The 21,930-nt window shown below is 44.4% G+C and overlaps 1 protein-coding gene across 6 annotated transcripts in view; it reads left to right on the top strand.

The window, feature by feature from the left end:
• herc1 (HECT and RLD domain containing E3 ubiquitin protein ligase family member 1) overlaps positions 1–21,487 on the top strand; it is a 58,272-nt gene extending 36,785 nt beyond the window's left edge. For 2 of the 6 annotated variants that reach the window (XM_037545615.1, XM_037545613.1), the window contains 41 exons: positions 1,544–2,277; positions 2,537–2,753; positions 2,888–3,048; positions 3,858–3,974; positions 4,552–4,768; positions 5,461–5,582; positions 5,882–6,111; positions 6,415–6,683; positions 6,854–6,906; positions 6,997–7,197; positions 8,067–8,241; positions 8,341–8,608; positions 8,687–8,900; positions 9,230–9,435; positions 9,591–9,718; positions 9,845–9,981; positions 10,972–11,172; positions 11,277–11,407; positions 11,546–11,757; positions 11,857–11,977; positions 12,079–12,225; positions 12,698–12,799; positions 12,909–13,082; positions 13,438–13,755; positions 13,895–13,960; positions 14,067–14,192; positions 14,282–14,420; positions 14,541–14,722; positions 15,542–15,697; positions 15,956–16,078; positions 16,829–16,931; positions 17,090–17,259; positions 17,354–17,492; positions 17,839–18,008; positions 18,443–18,612; positions 18,789–18,954; positions 19,211–19,287; positions 19,461–19,713; positions 20,127–20,279; positions 20,397–20,702; positions 20,795–21,487. In XM_037545615.1, the coding sequence (XP_037401512.1) occupies positions 1,544–2,277; positions 2,537–2,753; positions 2,888–3,048; positions 3,858–3,974; positions 4,552–4,768; positions 5,461–5,582; positions 5,882–6,111; positions 6,415–6,683; positions 6,854–6,906; positions 6,997–7,197; positions 8,067–8,241; positions 8,341–8,608; positions 8,687–8,900; positions 9,230–9,435; positions 9,591–9,718; positions 9,845–9,981; positions 10,972–11,172; positions 11,277–11,407; positions 11,546–11,757; positions 11,857–11,977; positions 12,079–12,225; positions 12,698–12,799; positions 12,909–13,082; positions 13,438–13,755; positions 13,895–13,960; positions 14,067–14,192; positions 14,282–14,420; positions 14,541–14,722; positions 15,542–15,697; positions 15,956–16,078; positions 16,829–16,931; positions 17,090–17,259; positions 17,354–17,492; positions 17,839–18,008; positions 18,443–18,612; positions 18,789–18,954; positions 19,211–19,287; positions 19,461–19,713; positions 20,127–20,279; positions 20,397–20,702; positions 20,795–20,980 (7,540 nt within the window). In that variant the 3' untranslated portion in view covers positions 20,981–21,487. Of the gene's footprint in view, positions 1–1,543; positions 2,278–2,536; positions 2,754–2,887; positions 3,049–3,857; positions 3,975–4,551; positions 4,769–5,460; positions 5,583–5,881; positions 6,112–6,414; positions 6,684–6,853; positions 6,907–6,996; positions 7,198–8,066; positions 8,242–8,340; positions 8,609–8,686; positions 8,901–9,178; positions 9,436–9,590; positions 9,719–9,844; positions 9,982–10,971; positions 11,173–11,276; positions 11,408–11,545; positions 11,758–11,856; positions 11,978–12,078; positions 12,226–12,697; positions 12,800–12,908; positions 13,083–13,437; positions 13,756–13,894; positions 13,961–14,066; positions 14,193–14,281; positions 14,421–14,540; positions 14,723–15,541; positions 15,698–15,955; positions 16,079–16,828; positions 16,932–17,089; positions 17,260–17,353; positions 17,493–17,838; positions 18,009–18,442; positions 18,613–18,788; positions 18,955–19,210; positions 19,288–19,460; positions 19,714–20,126; positions 20,280–20,396; positions 20,703–20,794 lie in introns of all 6 variants that reach the window. The other 4 variants (XM_037545614.1, XM_037545610.1, XM_037545611.1 and 1 more) reach the window with 3 other exon arrangements.
• Positions 21,488–21,930: the final 443 nt, after the last annotated feature.

The following is a 21,930-nucleotide window of genomic DNA, read 5'->3' as shown; positions in this document are numbered from 1 at the left end:
CAGTTAGCATTCTCCTTCAAGTGGGTTAAGCTGTCTAGCTGTGACAGAAATATGTGTGTTCCAGCTTGAAAACATCCTGTGATAAAGGGAGACGTAGCTAGTGGATGGAATTGGCCTTCTTCTTCTTCTTCTTCTTCTTCTTCTTCTTCTTCTTTCGGCTGCTCCCTTTAGGGGTCGCCACAGCGGATCATCTGCCTCCATCTTGCTCTATCCACTGCCTCCTCTACTTTCACACCAACCATCTCCATGTCCACCTTCACTACATCCATAAACCTTCTCTGAGGTCTACCTCTTCTCCTTCTACCCGGCAGCTCCATCTCCAACATTCTTTGCCCAATATATCCACTATTCCTCCTCAACACATGTCCAAACCATCTCAACCTGGCCTCTCTGGCTTTATCTCCAAACTGCTCCACCTTCACCGTCCCTCTGATCTGCTCATTTCTAATCTTGTCCAGCCTGGTCACTCCCAACGAAAATCTCAGCATCTTCATCTCCGCCACCTCCAGCTCAGCCTCCTGTCTTTTAGACAGAGCCACAGTCTCCAAACCAAACATCATAGCAGGACGCACTGCTGTCTTGTAGACCTTCCCTTTCACTCTTGCTGCTAATTAAATTGATTTGACAGATTTTCCAAGGAGCGCTTTTACAACTGCTTTTCTCAGGTGTGAAATAATCCCACTTTGCTTCAGCTACTTGGATGCACATCAGAGATTGCTTTGTGGTATCTGTATTCTATATTGGCGATACTAATACTATATTTATGTGCCGATATCGGACCAATACCGATATGGTATTAGTGCACATTAGATGCAGCTTTTTCTATTACTGTTTAACTCATCAACTATTTTCTTTTTGATTAATCGATTAATCTATACGTTTCACACACATGCTTTCGTGTGAAATGTGCATCTTTAACATTTTACTCTATGTAGGTACCTTTACATTATGCTGCACCTGTTACCTTCTGTTTCGTCCCTTTTGTCTTCGCCATCATTCAAAGTTCTGTATTTGTCAACAAGCAATTTCTTTTTTATGGTGCACAAAAACAATAGAAGCTCTGTTGCAAGCACTGTTGGCGTGTTACAGTTTATTGGAAAGATTGCACGTGTTATTATAAATCCATGTCGATGTTTTCCATAGTCAGCATTGTCAGTCACCCCTAGTGTGTTGCAGGCAGGACACACACAGAAATGTGCAGGATTGGGAAACACTGTCAAAACTGCCTTTTTTGGGCAAGATGTTCCTCTATGTACGTATGATCTTTCTCTCTGTCAGGCTGTTGTTTTCCATTATGCCTGTTTAAAAGTTCCCAGACTTCGATTGTCCCGTAGTTTCTTCCCCTCCTTTCTACCCTTCATCCCCTTTCTCTCTCACCTCCCTTTTATTCTGGCTTTCTCCAGCCCTGTTCCAGCCCCTCATTTTGGTTAGCTCCATGCTTTTTGCATGCCCTCTTCCCTTTTCCCTCACTCTCTCTCTCGATCTTTCTCTCCTTTCTCCTTTTCCTCTCTCTGTCCCATCTCTCCACCTCTCCTCACTGAAGCTTCCCCGCTTTCTGGTCACCTAGTGACACGCCGCTATACAACTTGGAGCCATGCGAGCCGTTGGCCTTTGATGTGGCGCGCTTCCGAGGCCTGACAGCCACCTTGTTGCTGGACCTCACAGCTCTGGCCTCGCTGCAGGATGACGGTGCCAAGCCCTCTTCGTCGTCCTCTTCCTCCCGTCGCCACGAACGGCGGCACCGCCATGAGTCCCATGATCCAGAGCGGGAGGGTGAGGGGCGGTCAGAGGGCCGAGAGGGGACGGGTGACCTGCGTGTCTCCCACAGCCTGGACGAGGTGCGTGCCCACGCTGCATGCAGCCCCCGCACAGAGCCGCAGGAGCTCACAGCTCCGCGGGGAAGCGCGCAGGAGGCAGCAGCACTAGCAGAAGTGCATGCAGTGCAGCTCTCCTACTTATACCTAGGTGCCATGAAGACTCTGAGCGTGCTCCTGAGCTGCAGCAAGTATGCAGAGCTCCTGCTCATTCCTAAAGTGATACCTGACAGCGGGCACAATGCTGACTGCGGCAGTCCAGGCGTCAGCGTCTCACAGGAGGAGGCAGAGATGCGCTCAGCACTGCAGTTTCTCATGAGGCACATGGTGAAACGGGCAGTGATGAGGTCGCCCATCAAGCGGGCTCTGGGACTAGCTGACCTGGAACGGGCACAAGCTATGATCTACAAACTGGTGGTCAATAGTCTCCTGGAGGAGCAGGGTGGAGGCAGAGCCAAACCACGTGAGTCTCTCTTGCACATGCATGAATCTGTCTTACAGTGAATTAATGCACTCTTATGATTAAAATGAGTAAAACAATTCATCACATCTGGAAAAAGCTTTCTTTGGGTTCTGTTTTGCCTTATGACCGTTTGTATGTACCTCTCTACCGTGTTTCAGGCCAAAATCTTGTAAAACAATGTTCAAGACATCAGACAACATATCTGTAACTTTGCTGTGTAGCTTTCAGACATCTGATGTTTTGTGTGTCTTTGTGACAGTGGATACAGAGTGTGAAGAGCTGGAGGGGGAGCACCAGTTCCAGACTCCAGTCACCACTTCCCCTTCAGCTTCCAGCAGCACCTCCTTCATGAGCTCCTCCTTAGAGGACACCACCACAGCGACAACCCCAGTTACCACAGCAACCACGCCGGTTACAGATGCCGAGACTGCACCAGCCTCTGAGTCACCAGGAGTTATGCCTCTCAGCCTGCTCAGGTGTGGCACGCACACACTCCCACACACATACATTTATTTATACATGACGCTCTGTCCTGGTCCCCCTGTATGGGGGTTTGGAGCTGACATGTAGGCTATACATTAATTAGAAGTGTCTGTGTTTGGATGAACAGGCAAATGTTCTCCAGCTACCCCACAACCACTCTGCTGCCAGCACGCCGAGCTCAGACCCCTCCAGTCTCATCTTTACCCACCTCTCCATCAGACGAACATGGCCGCAGACAGAGCCTCACCTCCCCTGAGTCTCAGCCTGCCAGAACCACCAACAGGACAGGTACACACACACAAACTGTATTTTTACACAGGACGTAAAGTCATACATGCGTCCTTTATGTAGTTTGTGAATATGTTAACTTTATAAATCCATCTTTTTAGTAATTTTGGACCATTGTAAATTTTCAAATTCTGAGGAAAAAAAAAACCGATGCAGTCAAAGTTGATGAGATAAGATAATCCTAGTCCCACAGCTGGGAAATTCACAATGCATGAATAATAATGCATTCACAATAATGTGAGAGATTATTAATGCTACATTTACACCTTTAATGCATTTACCTGGTTTAACCCTTTCATGCTTCTGTAGGTTTGCAAAGTGTAAATGAAAAGCAAAAAAAAAGTATTTACATGAATTTCATAAATAGTATTTGATACCTTAGTATTTGATGTGTCCTCCTTTTTCTGTAATGACACTGCACTTTAGCAGATGCAGATTTCAAGTTTGGGCAAAAGCCTTTGATGACTAGATTAAATGCCTCTGAGAGTCTTGGCTTCACTGGAAGAGAACACAAAAAAAAACTTGTTTTTTCCAAACAAAGGCCTTAACATGGACAAAGTCAGAAATTTGCTAAAATCTGCAACCTAGATCTAGTGCAGAATCTTGAATATTTCTTCAATTCTCACAACTTTTTTCTTTTTTTCCAAAATTCTAAAATGTTCAGTTTGTTTCCGAGTATAAATGCAAAGAAGTCCAAGATTTTCTATGTGGTCTCAGACTTTTGGACCCCACTTTATGTAAAGCTGTACATATTTATAAGGCATCACGGATATACAGTAATTAAAAAGAATATGTTGTCTTGTGTGCAGCACTGTCAGACCCCAGCAGTCGCCTGTCCACATCTCCTCCTCCACCTGCCATCGCTGTGCCTCTGCTTGAGATGGGATTCTCACTTAGACAAATTATGAAAGCTCTTGAGGCTACAGGTATTCACACACACATATACACCCACACAAAGAGCACTGTTAATTAACAGTACCGTTTAAAAAAGACATTATAATGAAACATCACACAAAATTCAACACCGAAATTATGATTTTCTTAACTGTATGTTAAAGATCTCAGTTTCCTTTTAATTGCTGTCAAGAGACCTCAAATTTTCTCAAATATTACAAGCTCAATTTCAAAAAATACGTATCAGATGTTGAAATTGAGACGTTTTACCATTTCATGTAAAATATTAACTCATCTAGATCTTTATGGCAGCAACAAGTGTGTTCAGCAGATAAGCGGTGACAGAGCATTTAAAATGTGCAATAGAAAATCAACAAAGTGTAATTTGAGTAGGAGTGCCCACCTTATATGTTGTACTGAAAGAAAAGTGTGTGTATATAAATATATATATATATATATATATATATATATATATATATATAATATATAATATACATCACTTGCTACTAGGTGCAGAATTTAAAGAAGTGATTCTGATTGTTTAGTTTCATGGCCCTCAGGCTTCACGTGTTTATTGTGCATGTATTGTGATTATTTGTGTGTTTCCAGGTGCACGGGGTGAGGCAGATGCTCAGAACATCACTGTGCTGGCCATGTGGATGATTGAGCACCCTGGCACTGAAGATTCAGAGGAGCCCCATCCTGCCACTCCTGACTCCTGCTCAGGAGCAGCTGGAGGCAAGAGTGCAGACAGAAGTTACCTCCGCTCTCCTGGAGATATCCCCAGTGCTGACGCCCCCGAGATGGAGGAAGGGTTCAGTGAGAGGTAGAAACAGCAAACATAGATCAAAATTTAGGCTGTCACTATTGTTTTGATGATTAGTCAAATAAGCAGACTCTGTTTCTTTGATTCCCACTGCTACTATAATGCTGTTTTCTTCGTTCCAGCCGCTGTAGGTTTCGCAGTGTTGTTTTGTGTCAGCAGTGATGCAAATAAATTTTCTGACACAGGTTTTTTTCTTTTTACACTACTTATTTCTGCTTTTGCCTAAACGCAGATATCTAAACAACATATCTTTTTATTGCACTTTTACAATGAATATTTCAGTTTATAGTTCAATTTAAAAGTTGTGATAAAAGGAACTGTATTAGAGCTTATTAGACTGATCAGTCTAGAGCTGCATTCTTAATTGGCGATGTTTAGGATGATCTAGGGAATTTATTTATAATATACATTCTAATTGTGGCTGCACACATCCTGCAGTTGCACCTTTATGTTTTCTTTTTCCATGATGCCCTTAAAAAAAGAATATGTAGTAATAACTCCCTCCTGTGGGAAGTGTTTAACCTTCAATTTGAAAGGTAGCATGATCTGATTACCCTGGTATTTTTGTTGATTGTTATTTCCAATTCATTGAGATTTAATGAAGTGACAGCCCTTTATCATTTTGTATCATGTGACTATTCCAGCTGAAATATGAGTAACTCAGACTGACAGTAGAATTTCTCTGTCCTCAGCCCTGAAGGACTAGATCAAGACTCTGCCTCTGCCTCCACTGGCCATGCCCCCAGAGGGCGCTCAGCAGCCAGTAGGAAGCATCGCTTTGACCTTGCGGCACGTACTTTATTGGCTCGTGCAGGTATTCTTAATGCTTTTAATTAATGCTTACATATTTTACAGAATTAAACCTCCACCTGTACACACTAATTACCTTATTATCTGGCCCTAAGTGCAAATGCTTAAACCTAGCCTTTAATGCTTCATTCACATCACAAGCCGTATTGATTTATTTCTGATCTGGTCTTTGTGCTCTGGCTGTTCATATTTGTGTAAGTAGCTCATATCTGTCTTTAATGTGTTCACATCTGTGCCCTGAACTAACCTGCACATGCACATTTTAACCAGTGTTGTTGTTTGAATGTGTTTGTGCACATGTAGCTGGGCTATACCGCTCAGTGCAGGCCCACCGCTCTCAGGTACGGAGGGAGGGCCCTGGCCTGCAACAAGACCCTGGCTCTCTGGGAGGTCTGTATGACTTCAACCTAGATGAGGAATTGGAGCTGGAGCTGGACCAGGAGGCCATGGAGGCCATGTTCACCCAGGAGCTGGCCTCCGACTCGGACATACTGGGAATGTGGATCCCGGAGGTACTGGATTGGCCAACATGGGTGTGTGTGACCGCAGCCTGGGGCTGCCGCTGCTTTACTACTCCATATTAACCACTTTAACCCTGAACACACACACTTGACAAAAGCACTAGGCATTTGAGCATGCTGCGCAGGCTGCTGTGAACTAGCAAAATGTTTTACAGATTTATTGATGGAAAAGACCCTTAATTCTTTTTTATTTAGTACTAACATGCTTACACTGCACACAGTGCTGCAGCTTCACAGCTTTCGAAGAGTTCCACTGCCATTTGTCTTGGGTCTGACCAGGAACATGTTTGTGTATGTTGATGTGTATGTGCGCAGCATGTGTGTGAATCGGAGGACCGTGAGGAGGTGGTGGTGTGTGAGCTTTGTGAGGCAAATGTGTCCTGCTTCAACCAGCACATGAAAAAGAGCCATCCAGGCTGTGGGCGCAGTGCCAACCGACAGGGTTACCGCAGTAACGGCTCCTATGTGGATGGTTGGTTTGGGGGCGAATGCGGGAGTGGGAACCCCTACTACCTCCTCTGTGGAAACTGCAGGGAGAAGTACCTCAGTATGAAAACCAAGACCAAAGGAGCCTTGCCGGAGAGGTCGGTGTATCTTTGTTTACCACGTTGTAGTTATTTTGATGGTATGTGCTGTTTTCCTTACCTTTGCAGATAAAAACTAAAGCTAGTATTTATTAGTTAATTTACTTTACTAGCTTGCTTATTTTGTATGTATGTATTTCTTTATGTATTAAATATATTTCTCCATACAGGTATAAGGGTCAAGCTCCAGACTTGCTGGGAAAGCAAGACAGTGTCTATGAAGGTATTGGTTGATTTTTTCTGAGGAATCTTTAGGAATAAAAACACTTGCACACCCTCACATACAGTCACATGTGTTTGTTCTGTGTTGCAGAGGACTGGGACATGCTAGATGTGGATGAGACTGAGCGGTTGACGGGAGAGGAGGAGTTTGAGCTGCTCTCTGCACCACTGGGACTCAGCGAACGCAGACTTGTTCCTGAGCCTGTTCATTTCCCTGACACCGATCCTCTCGGTGCATCTGTTGCCATGGTTACTGCCACTAACAGCATGGAGGAGACTCTTCTGCAGATAGGTAACAGTGTGACACACTCAAATGCATCAATACTGAAGGTTTTTCTTGAATTAAAGGAATTTTTAGCACCTTTGTCGAACTCAAAGACACTTATAAAAATAAATGTAAATAAATAAACGCAAATAAAACATATATATACACACAAACATACACACTGTTCCCCTGCTAGCTTGTTCTTGACCCAGTTAGACTCCACTGTCACAGTGCAGGTTCCCAGCTCACGACCAGTGAAATTCCGCCATCATGGTGTAAAGTCCCCGGCTTGCAGCCAAGTCACCCAGAACAAAACCGATATAACTGATTTTGATAATAAGTTAAGACTAATCGAGTGCTCTGGCTGCTGTATATCTGGTAACATATACAGTGCTGTGTGAAGGTTTTAGGCATCTAAACAAATGTTTAACCAGTTGACCTCAGCAGGGAGTTTATCACAATATACATTAGAATAAAGTCGTATTCATAATTCAGATAAACAGAAAAACAATAAACAGTAACAAGAATTTCTCGGGTCCATATTTTTCCTGGACACCTTCACAGCCGCCACAGAGACTCGTTAATATCATCAATTACATCATGAGCTCAATTTACTGAGCACTGATTGGTCAAACCAGGAGCTGCTTTTTAACTACATATAATACTGGGCTTCCTCGAGGAGGAGAGGCTTGGAGATGGGGAAACACACACACCAACATCCAGAACATCACTATTTATTTTATATATATATATATATAAATTTTGTTTATTAAAATATTAATACTATTCTCAGCAAACTACACAAATAGATTTAGAAAATGTGTCTTGAGTGCCTAAGACTTTCACACAGTACTGCATGTGCATGTGAGTGATTTGTCTGGGTGCCTTACCTGCAGGCTGCCAAAGTTCAGTGGATAAGGGCTCCTCTGGCCGAATGTCTCTGGGGGAGCAGGCAGCAGGGCTGCAGAGTTCAGCTGATCGCCTGGTGGCTTTGAGGAGAGTTACAGCAGCCGCGCAGGTCCTGCTGGCTAGGACCATGGTCATGAGAGCACTCTCCCTGCTGTCAGTCAGGTGAGGCTGTGTGTGTGGGTCTAGCTTGACAACATTTATGTGTGTTCCTTGTTTGCATGGGTGTATATTATACTTATCATGCATTTCTTTGTCCTTTAGCGGCTCCAGCTGCAGTCTAGCAGCTGGACTGGAGTCTCTGGGTCTCACAGACATTAGGACCCTGGTACGCTTGATGTGTCTGGCTGCAGCCGGTCGTGCTGGTCTCTCCACCGGCCTTGCCTCAGGCCCTGGAACCTCAGAGCGGCCCAGAGGAGCCAACAAGCCCACCAAACCCATTTCGTGCCTGGCCTACCTTAGCACTGCTGTGGGCTGCCTCGCCTCCAATAGCCCCAGTGCTGCCAAACTGCTGGTCCAGCTGTGTACCCAGGTGAATGCATCTTTTTGTACTTTATTTGTATTCGTAACGTGTCTTCGTCTTACACCTTTCCCCTGTCTCTCACTGTAGAACCTGATCTCAGCAGCCACAGGGATGAACCTCACCACAGTGGATGATCCCATCCAGAGGAAGTTTCTGCCCAGCTTCCTGCGGGGTGTGGCTGAGGAGAACAAGCTGGTGACATCACCCAACTTTGTGGTGACCCAGGCCCTGGTGGCCCTTCTAGCTGATAAGGGAGCCAGGCTGAGACCTGGTTATGACAAGGCTGAACTAGAGAAAAGAGGTACGTAGTCTCACACTACATTAAAACACATAAATGTGTAGCCAAACATAATTTGTCTATCTATATATCGCCATAATTATGCAGTTTGCTTCATGTGTGCAGCAAAGGAGTTCCTGTATGCTTAGCTTTGCATGCAGCTTTGTTTTGATGGAGTTTAAAGGTTTTTGAGTCGCCATTGTTTCTTTTCCCCTCCCCATCATCCCTTTCACTGTTTGTGTTTGTTTGTGCCCATGTCTCTGACGCTCGGCCTGGCCTTATTCCCTGTTGGATCCTTGCAGGGTTAATATCCTCTCTCTATGCCCACCCTTCCTTTGCCCTCCCTGCTGTAGGCCCATTGGAGCTGGCCAATGCGCTGGCGGCGTGCTGCCTTTCATCTCGCCTCTCCTCACAGCACCGTCAATGGGCTGCACAGCAGCTGGTGCGTACACTGGCTGCGCATGACAGGGATAATCAGAGTCGACCACAGACCTTCGCTGACATGGCCGGAGACCTGCGCAAGTGCTCCACCATCAAGCTAGAGGCTCACCAGGGCAGGGTAAGGTCTATGGAATGCTTGTTGAATGCATTGCACTGGGTTGGCCAGTATAATGATAAATTAGGTGTATAGCTGTATTTAAAAATGATTATGTATTTCAGATTTATTATGTGTCAATTTCCTTGGCATATCATGGCTGCCTTTATATACCCTAGGTAATCTCCTGTGGGTGGTGCAATAAAAAAGGTTTGCTGGCCACCAGTGGGAATGATGGAACAGTCCGTGTGTGGAACGTGACCAAAAACCAGTACACTCTGCAACAGACATGCGTCTTCAACAAAATGTGAGCTGCGTTTGTCTTCCTCTTATGGAGCTCGTCCAAATGACTTATTTATGCTTATCCTCACTCTCTCAGTAAGTGGAGCATGTGTCTGAGTTTAAAATGTTTTTTGTGGTGTTGTGTTCTCAGAGATGGTTCCACTGATGAGTGTGTAAGTGGACTGGGGTCTCCAGGTGAGCCAGGCTTGGCACCAGTGGCCTGGAGCGTGAGTGGGAAGTTCCTCGCTGCTGCCATGGAGAAAATGATCAACATCTGGCAGGTCAATGGTGAGTTAGACCACCAAACCCAATATTTGTGCACAATTTATGTATATTTAAAGGGTAGATGAGGTGTGGAGTACTTGTCTTTAGAAAACACAGACATTCATTAAATTCAATTCAAGTTTATTTGTTTAGCACTTTTCACAACAGTGTTGTCACAAAGCAGCTTTACAGAAGTTTGAAAACACAGTTATAACATATCCCCCAGTGAGCGAGCCAGAGGTGACGGTGGCAAGGAAAAGCTCAGTCTGGAGGAAGAAACCTTGGGAGGAGACCCGTCCTCCTCTGGTCAAACAGTGTTTACAGTTTAATAAGCTAAATACCAAATAGAAGCTGAGAGGATCTCTGTTTGAATACTTGGTGGTAAAGCTTTAGAAACTGCACTGGTAGAGGCGGTTTCTGACTGAGGCGGTCTCTGACTGAGGCGGTCTCTGACTGAGCCGGTCTCTGACTGAGCCGGTCTCTGACTGAGCCGGTCTCTGACTGAGGCGGTCTCTGACTGAGCCGGTCTCTGACTGAGGCGGCCCCTGACTGAGCCGGTCTCTGACTGAGCCGGTCTCTGACTGAGGCGGTCTCTGACTGAGCCGGTCTCTGACTGAGGCGGTCTCTGACTGAGGCAGCCTCTGACTGAGGCAGTCTCTGACTGAGGCAGTCTCTGACTGAGGCGGTCTCTGACTGAGGCTTTATGAACAGTGGGAGTGAGCTGAAACGGTCCCAGGTGAGGGGGAGGCCCTGATGGTCAGTCTTCAGTAGGGTGGGAGGGCAGTCATTATCTCAGGAAGAGTAAAGAGACCAAATTAATTCTGCTCAGGAGTTTGACTGTAATAAATATTATTTCTCCCAGAGTGTGGCTGGTGACTCCGGCAGATCTAACTATAACATTCATAACCATTTCAGGTTTGCCCTTTGATGTAAGTGAATTAGCGACTTAATTATATTGAATATAATTAAATTTTGAGTTGTGTGTGTGTGTGTGTGTGTGTGTGTGTGTGGCAGGTGGTAAGGGCTTGCTGGACATCCAGCCTCACTGGGTGTCATCGTTGGCATGGCCAGAAAATGAGCCAGGGTGTCTGTGGGCTGGGGAACCACATGAGCTTCTGTTGGTTGGCCGCATGGATGGAACCCTAGGCCTACTTGAAGTTCTAGATGCCTCTAACATGCAAAGAACCGAACTGCAACATTGCTACAGAAAAGACGGTAACTAGTCATGCCCAGAAGGAGCATCTTCGTTGATCTCTTCCTGACCATTTTACTTCTTATGCTTGTGTTTTCATGTTTCTAAAAATATATATTTTTTTTAGTTGCTGTTATGCACATTGCATGGTACAGTGAGGACCGTCCCTTCGCTGTAGGCTATGCTGATGGAAAGCTCCTGATTGGCTCCAAAGAACCACTAGAGAATGGGTCAGTGGTGGTCATTGACGCTCACAAGGTTAGAACCACCAGCAACGTCACACACTGCATATCAGGCCCTGCACTTGATAAAGTCAGAATGGAATTTTCTGTTTAGTAGAAGCAAAAACTTCTCTTAAATATCCTTTTTTGTATTGGTCCTCTGCTCTGTATGTAGGAGAGCATCAGTTTATTGCGTTGGGCTCCAGGTGGCCAAATTCTGTTAAGCTGTGCCAAAGAGGAGACGGTGCATCTGTGGACAGGGTCTGGAGCAGGTTTAGGACGGAGCTGGGCTTGTATTCAGAGCATCACTCACCCCACTATTGTGAATGCTGTTGCTTGGTGCCACCTGCCTGGGCAAGGACCCAAGGCACTGAATATGTTGGCCACGTATGTATACTCACACAAATACACACATACTTGCTTAATATTTCTTACTTTTTGTGTCTACCGTGTATATGCTTTATTATCTAATATGTCGTCTTATAGGTGTTGTCAGAATGGACTTGTGTCTGTATGGACAGTGCCTCAGGATCCTTCATCCTTCTCCCAGTCCAGCTCAGCCAGCTCAGAGGCGTGGTGGGAAACAGAGTCAAAGTCTAAACCTAGGGTAACTACACTCACAACACCTGGATGAGAATAACTGTAATTGTGTTACTGTTTTACCATTTCAGAGTTAGATTGTTAGTAATGTGGTTTCTGTGTGTGCAGCTGGCACCACGGCGATGTGAGGCAGCAACATGTGTGTTCCAGCTGCGAGGTCACATGACCCCAGTTCGGACAGTAGCATTCAGTCCTGATGGTCTGGCTTTGGTGTCTGGCGGTGTTGGAGGACTCTTGAACATCTGGTCTCTACGGGTCAGTTGTGCAGATACTAGGAGTATAAATCTCTGAACCCACATTAGATTTGATTGCAGTTCGTTAGGAAACAGTTCAATGTAAGGGTATCCTCACATTAATTCATCATCAAATCTCAAATTTAACCACAATTTGATGTGGTTGCTGTGGTAAAATTTTGTATAATAATATTTAAAAAATACATTAAACATGCAAATGTGAGTTCAGGCACTGTGAACTCAGTGATGGAATATAGACAGTAAAAATGTTTTCTTTTTGCAGTTGATAATAGCCCAAGCCAAAAACAATACGTACTTTATTAAGAATTATAATGATGATATGGTATTTTAAAAAGCAGTTGACTCTTTGCGTTCAGATTGATGCATCATAATGCACTGGTCCATTTTTACACCACACATGCTCTCAGGATCTTATTTCCCCAGTGTAATGTGGATGTGGATGTTTTAGAAATCATCTGTGTATCTTTATATAGGATGGCTCAGTACTGCAAACTGTGGTTGCTGGCTCTGGAGCCATTCAAAACACTGTGTGGATCCCAGATGTTGGGGTGGCTATCTGTTCCAACCGCTCAAAGGTCACATGTCCGAATTTACTAAATATAATCAAATTGTGACATAGCTCTGTCAGTGTGCCACATTATTGTTTAACATTCATTTTGTGATGCTGTTAAATTTCTGTTACAGGATATTCTGGTTGTCAACTGCTCCACGGAGTTCATGACAGCTAGTCATGTACTGGCAACCTGCCGCACTGCTCTGAAAAAACAGGGGGTTGTGGGACTAAACATGGCTCCATGCATGAGGGCCTTTCTAGAGAGACTTCCCATCATGCTCCAGGAGCAATACGCCTATGAGAAGGTACACACGCACACACACACACGCACACACACACACACACACACACACACACCACATGACACTCGCTTTTGTTTTCAATAAAACTAGACAAGCTGCTTAACAGGCAAGATAGGAGCAGGAAAACTGTCTACCACACACTAACATTACTCATTATGAGACAATTCATTAAAATAAAACCATTTGTAAGGCAAATATAATCACTTTTGATCGTCCTAAATCAGCGGCGTCTTGTTTTTAGATATTTATATCTTAAATTGTCCAGCTTGATTGAACCGTGTTGTTTGTTGTCAGTCCATACGTATAATGATGGGACCTGTGACCTGATCCATGCATATGTAATGTATGTGTGTTTTAGCCACACGTGGTGTGTGGAGAGCAGCTGATCCACAGCCCCTACATGCAGTGTCTGGCCTCTCTGGCAGTGGGGCTACAACTGGACACTCTTCTGTGCCGGCCCCCAGTCCCTCCTCATCTGGCCCACTGTCCCGTTGAGCCAGGCTCCTCGACATCATCTTCCTCCTCTTCATGGGGCAGCAGCGAGTGGTCATGGCTTCACTGCTTCTCCACCACTGTCAAAACAGCCGAGGCACTTGCTCGTGGACACACCTTTCCAGAATCTTTCTGCGTGCCTGATCTGGAGCCTGTCGCAAAGGACAAGATGGCACTTCTTATGGTGAGATACATGCGTATTTATCTGAAAGAAAAGTGTGTTTGCATAAAAGAAGGTAAAATAATGTATGACCAGTATTTATTTTCATAAGGGCTTTTGAGTCACATTGATTTGTGTTCTTTTTCTTTTAATATGGTTCCAGGACAATAGTAAATGGGTTCCTGGGATGGATGAGCAGATAATGGCCTGGGCCACCTCCAGACCAGAGGTAACACGATTAGAACTGTACTGGTGGATTGTAACACAACCAAGAAGTGCACTAGCAGCAGTAAACTGAACAAAATCTATAGGCATTTATTGCATTTGTTAAACAGGACTGGCACCTGGGTGGAAAGTGTGATGTGTATCTGTGGGGGGCGGGCCGCCATGGTCAACTCGCTGAGGCCGGACGCAACATTCTTGTGCCAACAGCTGCCCCTTCTTTCTCTCAAGCTCAACAGGTACATAGCAAACTCCCACACATGCACACAACACTTACAGTGGAAAGTCAGTGCGCTGAGAATGTTTGTTGTAATCTGTATATGTGCAGGTTGTGTGCGGGCAGAACTGCACGTTTGTGATTCAGGCGAATGGGACAGTATCTGCATGTGGAGAGGGAAGCTATGGCCGCCTGGGGCAGGGCAACTCCGATGACCTGCATGTTCTCACAGTCATCTCAGCACTGCAGGGTAGCTGACAGCACACATATGAACAATAAAACACATGCGTACTTACCATATAGATAATATTGAGAACGTTTAATTATAGACTTTTCAGAGTATTAGTTTGATTGTTACTCATGTGTTCAGGGTTTGTAGTGACTCAGCTGGTCACGTCATGCGGCTCTGATGGGCACTCGATGGCTCTGACCGAGAGTGGCGAAGTGTTCAGCTGGGGAGACGGAGACTACGGCAAACTGGGCCACGGAAACAGCGACCGACAACGAAGACCACGCCAGATAGAGGCCATGCAAGGAGAGGAGGTGGTGCAGGTCAGACACAAATCACACGTATTTACTCATATTCCTAAAGGACCTCCATTACATGCAAACCAGTACTAGAATTTGTATCACAAGATTATTGACACTAAATGACAACAATGGGCCACATTTAACGTTATCTTCCCGAGTTGCTTCTTAATTTTGTTTTGAGAAAGGTCCTAAGAAAAAGTCTACGTCGGATTCATGACTTATTCTTTAATTATTCGCTCTTGAGTGTGTAGATTCTGGTTTTAACTAAGAGCAAATCCCCATTAAGAAAACATTTCTGAATGTCGGAATCTTCGTAAAAACTCCGTAAATGGGGTTTAAAAAGACATTTCTTCTTAAGAACAGTTGGTGAATGAGGCCCAGTGTCATGAAATCCGGTTTAGGTTTATCCTTACACATCTTGTCATGCTCTTAGAATCACGTGCTCTGTAGGGTGTTCAATCTTCTGTGATGGTGAGACTGAAACTGTGTAGGATTGAGGCCAATTTAAAATAATTATGGACCTTTAATGTTACAAAACATGCCATGTTCAGGAGCTACAAGTCTAATTATTTATTCATTGACTTCCCTTGTGCTGTCAGCTTAGTTATGTTACATCATACATGTGTGCACTCACCACAGCAAATTCCTTGTATGTGTAGCATAGTTGGTGAAATGAAGCGACTCTGATTCTGATTCTAGTATGTGTGTTTAAACAGTTGATCTCCTGGCAATGTCGCTACTCTGTACTGGACACAGACCCCAGGAACAGAACTGAATATCAGCACCTCAAGATGTCGAAGTGTCTTTGGTAGTAACAGTGAAACTGTGTTTTGTGTGCAGATGTCATGTGGATTTAAGCACTCAGCTGTAGTGACAGCGGATGGCAAACTCTTTTCTTTTGGGAATGGAGACTATGGCAGGCTGGGCCTGGGTAACACCTCCAACAAGAAGCTGCCTGAGAGAGTCACTGCCCTGGAGGGCCATCAAGTGGGTCAGGTAAAACATACACACAGAGACAAATGTCCCTGGTCAGATCCAAGAAAAATGAGACTGGATGCCTCCTGCTGTGTAAAGCTTTAGCACCGTGTTATCTTGCTAGTGATGCATAAAATGCAGTAAGGGTTAAAAGGTCACTGCAGCCTGCTCAGCATATTGGTGTAAACAGGCTTAATAGTCAGTAGTAAAGCAGTGGCAGCCACTTTTATGTTTATGGCAAAGTAAGCATTGATGTGAACTGTGGTTGTGTGCATTCAGGTGGCGTGTGGGCTAAATCACACCTTGGCAGTGGCGGCTGATGGAATGACTGTGTGGGCTTTTGGAGATGGAGACTATGGGAAACTGGGTCTTGGTAATTCAACTGCGAAATCTTCTCCACAGGTATTCTGCGTTACTTGTAAAGACTAATCACGTGCACATTGATTACAAAAATACAGTTTGGGCCCTCACGGTCAAACTACACATTTTATTGATATTCTAAGTGAAAAATATGTACCCATCGTCTATAGAGAACACATTTCTGTGCATTTTAATGCGCAACTACCGTTTGTCTGCTAAATAAGATTAGAAATGAGCAGATCAGAGGGACAGTGAAGGTGGAGCAGTTTGGAGATAAAGCCAGAGAGGCCAGGTTGAGATGGTTTGGACATGTGTTGAGGAGGAATAGTGGAGATATTGGGCAAAGAATGTTGGAGATGGAGCTGCCGGGTAGAAGGAGAAGAGGTAGACCTCAGAGAAGGTTTATGGATGTAGTGAAGGTGGACATGGAGATGGTTGGTGTGAAAGTAGAGGAGGCAGTGGATAGGGCAAGATGGAGGCAGATGATCCGCTGTGGCGACCCCTAAAGGGAGCAGCCGAAAGAAGAAGAAGACTGTTTGTTTGTCTGCTAAATGGCCAGTGCGCATTTTATATTTTATTTTTGTCTTCTGTTAAACAAATACACAGAAATTGTGCACCACATTTTGTGGGAGAATGCCATTTCTATTTGCTCCCTGTAGAGGATGGTATTAACTTATTTTCACTTGCAGAGTCAACAAAACGTGTAATTTGACCAGGGTGCTCAGACTTTTGCATACATACTCAGTCACATATGTAAAAGCACCACTGAAGACACATCTGTGTGTTTTCTAGAAAGTGGATGTTCTGTGTGGCATTGGGATTAAGAAGGTGGCTTGTGGGACACAGTTCTCTGTGGCTTTGACCAAAGATGGGAATGTTTACACGTTTGGGCAAGGTACATACATGTTTATTGGTTCATTTAGTTTTTTATAAAGAGAAAGTCATTTAGTGTTTACAAGTAAAATCTACAAATACAGACTCATAATTCTGTGCTTAACCAGTAAACGAATTGTTTCTGAACTGTCTGTTTTGCATAACAATATGCACATATAGATCGGCTGATTGGTCTTCCAGAGGGCCGGGCACGCAATCACAACCGCCCACAGCAGGTCCCTGCCCTGGCAGGTGTGTTCATCGAGGATGTGGCGGTTGGGGCAGAGCATACCCTCGCTCTCTCGTCCACAGGAGATGTTTATGCTTGGGGGAGCAATTCAGAGGGACAGGTACTGCGATGAGCTCACAACGTCTATAGCTGTGTACAGATTTGATGTTCATGATTATAATGACGATGTTTTTGTGCATGTTGTGTTTTCGTAGCTGGGCCTGGGTCACACAAACCATGTAAGAGAGCCAACTCTCCTCACTGCTCTACAAGGCAAGAACATCCAGCAGATCTCTGCAGGACGCTGCCATAGTGCAGCATGGACTGCACCATCTGTCCCACCAAGAGCACCAGGTACGTAAAAACACATAATAATGATCTGGGGATATGACCTATGTAGCATCTTTTTAAAATATACCCACAGAGAGATCTATTTACAGAAATAATGTTTTGTGTATTTTAATTAAGAAAATCTTTTACTAATGGATGTTCTGGCATATTCATCATTTTGAAGTCGGAGCAACCTAAAGGAATGCAGGTCCATTAACTACTCTGACTCTGAAATATTACCAGCTTCCAGCTAAGCTGTATATGACCAGACCACAACCACATGTGTACACTTTACATAGCCTCACATGGTGGGGTTGGGCTGCCGAGTTTGTCTGGTTTGAGCCTAAACTTTTAAACATGCACATCCTAGGGTCGTCAGTGCCGCTGCAGTTGGGATTGCCCATTTGTGTGCCTCCTCAGTACAGTTCTCTGAGAGATGTCAGCATGGAGGCTCTGAGAGCCAGACTGCGCCTTCTCTACCACTTCTCTGACCTTATGTATTCCTCCTGGAGACTGCTGAACCTCAGTCCCAACAACCAGGTACACCCACACCAAACCTTTGACCTCATACACTTGTACAATAGCTCCTCCAGGCATGTAAGTACAGTGAGGGGGCAGTCGTGGGTTGGAGGTTAGGGAACTGGCCCTGTGACCGGAAGGTCGCCGGTTCAATCCCCAGCGCCGACAGTCCATGACTGAGGTGTCCTTGAGCAAGACACCTAACCCCCAATTGCTCCCCGGGCGCCGTGGATAGGGCTGCCCACCGCTCCGGGCAAGTGTGCTCACTGCCCCCTAGTGTGTGTGTGGTGTTTCACTTGCATGGATGGGTTAAATGCGGAGATGGAATTTCCCCGGTTGTGGGATCAAAACAGTATCACTTAACTTAATGTACTCCACTTACAGTAGGCATAAAAATTCCTCATCTGGCATTGTTACTTGTTTCATGCATTGATGTTTCCTCTTCTGTGTTTCAGAGTTGCACTTCTCATTATAATCCAGGAACATGGGGAATAGTTCAGGGGCAGCTGCGGCCCCTGCTGGCACCAAGGGTCTATATGCTCCCAATGGTGCGGTCTATCGGCAAAACCATGGTGCAGGGCAAAAACTATGGCCCTCAGATTACTGTCAAAAGAATCTCCACTCGGTCAGTAACTTGCACCTTATTGCACCATCACAACCACGGAAATAAAAAGCTCTATTAAAGTTATAGATAATGTACATGCTGTTTTTCCACTAGTGATTGTTCTGAGAATATTAGAGATGGTTCTCATTTTAATTTTCCTCCTCTCATGTTTTTTTATTCTCATTGTCTCTCTCAAGAGGGCGGAAATGTAAGCCCATTTTCGTTCAGATCGCTCGTCAGGTGGTCAAACTGAATGCGTCTGACCTCAGGCTGCCATCCCGTGCCTGGAAGGTTAAGCTGGTGGGAGAAGGGGCTGACGATGCAGGAGGGGTGTTTGATGATACAATCACTGAAATGTGCCAGGTACAGTCACCTTTTATACATGTCATACACATGAATGATCAATTCTGAAAAAGTATTTTCTGTAAAATGCTGTAGTTGCAATACTTCTGTGTCTAATAGTTAGGATTTAATTATGTCAGTTTGTCTATACGTTTGTAGGAAATTGCTCATCTAACTTTTTTTAGTGGTGTTAATGGGGATTGACTTGCATAATAATTTGCAAGGCAAACAATTTTTCTGGACAGCAATGAAATATAGCTTTTGTGCTTGTCTGTAGGAGCTTGAGACAGGAGTGGTTGACCTGCTTATCCCCTCCCCTAATGCCACAGCAGAAGTGGGCTACAACAGAGACAGGTCAGTAATACCTTTTAATAGTTTTTAGTATGTACATATTTACAAGTAGTTGGCAAAAACTTAAATATAACATGAAAATAGTTTTGAATCTCTCCAATGATTTTAGTGTGTGTGTGTGTGTGTGTGTGTGTGTGTGTGTCCATCTTTGGGTGCGTTTGTTTAAACACCTTTAGATTCCTGTTGAATCCCTCGGCATGTTTGGAGGAGCATTTGCTACAGTTCAAGTTCCTGGGCATCTTGATGGGCGTGGCTATCCGCACCAAGAAGCCACTAGACCTGCACCTGGCACCACTTGTGTGGAAGCAGCTCTGCTGTATTCCACTCACATTGGAGGACCTGGAGGAAGTAGACCTGCTCTATGTGCAGACACTCAACAGCATTCTGCATCTGGAGGACAGCAGCATCACTGAGCAGAACTTCCATGAGGTACCACAAACCAAATACATATTTCAGCATCAGAGTTCTGGCATCAGAAAAAAGATGAGTGCGCCTGTTAAATGAATTCAATAGAAATACACATTGTGGTTTAGTTTGGATGGTTTGTCTTTGAGACATGTTCATACATAAGGGTCTTGGTAAATATTCATCAGTGCAGTAAGCAGTCCAGCTGTTCTAAAGAGAGGGTGGGTGGACCGACGTATAAACACCATGCAAATACAAAGTGAATTTGTTGGGAAGTGGCCAATCAGGTTGTAACGTTGCACAGTAAGCATTTCATATTATTCCCATAGTAAAGTTACAGTAAATGCACATTGAGTGAAATTTAAGAAATAGCCTGCCTGTATTGCCTGTGTTTATGTGAACTGTGTAAATTACATGACATTGGGTTTGTTTTGTAGATGATTCCTCTCGACTCATTTGTGGGCCAGAGTGCTGATGGGAAAATGGTGCCCATTATTCCAGGAGGAAACAGCATCCCGCTGACCTTTTCTAACAGGAAGGAGTATGTGGAACGTGCCATTGAGTACCGACTACATGAAATTGACCGTCAGGTGTGTGTGTGTGTGTGTGTGTGTGTGTGTGTGTGTGTGTGTGTGGAGGGGGGTCTGAGTAATAAAGCACACTGTCAAATACGTGGTTTTACATTTCATACTGCATGTGTATATTAGGTAGCGGCAGTGCGAGAGGGCATGTCCTGGATTGTGCCGGTTCCTCTTCTCTCTCTGCTTACGGCGCGCCAGCTGGAGCAGATGGTGTGCGGCCTGCCTGAGATCAGCGTGGAGGTGCTAAAGAAGGTGGTGCGCTACCGGGAGGTGGAGGAGCAGCAGCAGCTGGTGCAGTGGTTCTGGCAGACGCTGGAAGAGTTCTCAAACGAGGAGCGAGTGCTTTTCATGCGCTTCGTCTCAGGCCGTTCGCGTCTCCCTGCCAACACTGCCGACATCTCGCAGCGCTTCCAGATCATGAAGGTGGACCGGGTAAGGCCCAGACAGATGTGTTGTTGTGTGTATGTACAAATTTTGAACTGAGTTTTATTAACTGTCTTATACTTTTCTGCCTCTCTCCACAGCCGTATGACAGTCTTCCCACCTCTCAGACCTGTTTCTTCCAGCTCCGCCTCCCACCATACTCCAGCCAATCAGTGATGGCGGAGCGGCTACGCTACGCTATCAATAACTGCCGTTCTATTGACATGGACAACTACATGTTGTCTCGCAATGTGGACAACGCTGAGGGCTCGGACACAGACTACTAAGCCCACCATGCACAAGGACTGACATACAGAAAACCCTGTATGGACCCTGTTGAAGACTCGGTGCAGGCTCTTGTCACTTTTAAACATTCAGTGTTCTCATACGCATTTAAACACATTTGATTCAGTATTTTTATTTTTAATTAATTTCTTAGCAGTTTAAGCAAGTGGAGCTAGGGTGGGCCAGAGTATCAATTAGGATATATTCAATTTTCTATCCCTCTCTTTCTCACACTCTTTCTCTTACTCTCTTACGCTCATTCTTTAACCTCTTCTCTGTTGATTTTTTGGCACCACCACCTTTTTCAGGGTTTTCTGCATGAACATGTTTATTTAATTTAGAAAAAAATTTATAAAATGATTTATTGAAAAAAAAAAACAATATTGTACATTGTGTATAATGCTTCATTAGGAAATTGTTTTACCTAAGTGTCCATATTTATTTTGTTTTAATTTTTGAATTGCCTACGCCCGGTTTCATAACAGAGACAAATAAATGCTTCAATATTAGACTGTCCTCTCTCTGATCTTTTCAGTGCTTTTAATAGAAAATTTCAGATCAAAGAAGGAAAAATATTTGGCTCCTTTATGTAAATAGGCAAAACAGCATTTCCAAAACAGAGGAACAAGGAAAGAAGACGCGAGGAATATAATGCTCAACTATACAAACGTAACAGCTTAGTATGTTAATTAAAAATGTATTGTGACAGGCAAGTGCAGGAAATATGTTGACTTGAGAAACACCTGGTCAAAGTTGTTAGTGTTGCTATTATTATTATTATTATTATTATAAGTATCAGTGTAAATAAGCATTAGAGTGCAGTACTAATTTTGGATGTGTACAGTAGTGACTTGATGCCCTGCTGGAATGGTGCAAGCTCATTGCATTAAATTATCATCCAATCAAGTACAGTGACCATCAGAATCTAGCAGAACTAGCAAAAATGGACCAA

This window comes from Pygocentrus nattereri, chromosome 15 (assembly GCF_015220715.1).
Source record: "Pygocentrus nattereri isolate fPygNat1 chromosome 15, fPygNat1.pri, whole genome shotgun sequence".
NCBI classification, from domain to species: Eukaryota; Metazoa; Chordata; class Actinopteri; order Characiformes; family Serrasalmidae; genus Pygocentrus; species Pygocentrus nattereri.
The sequence above is the reverse complement of the archived record's forward strand: the minus strand, read 5'-3'. Positions and strand labels throughout refer to the sequence as shown.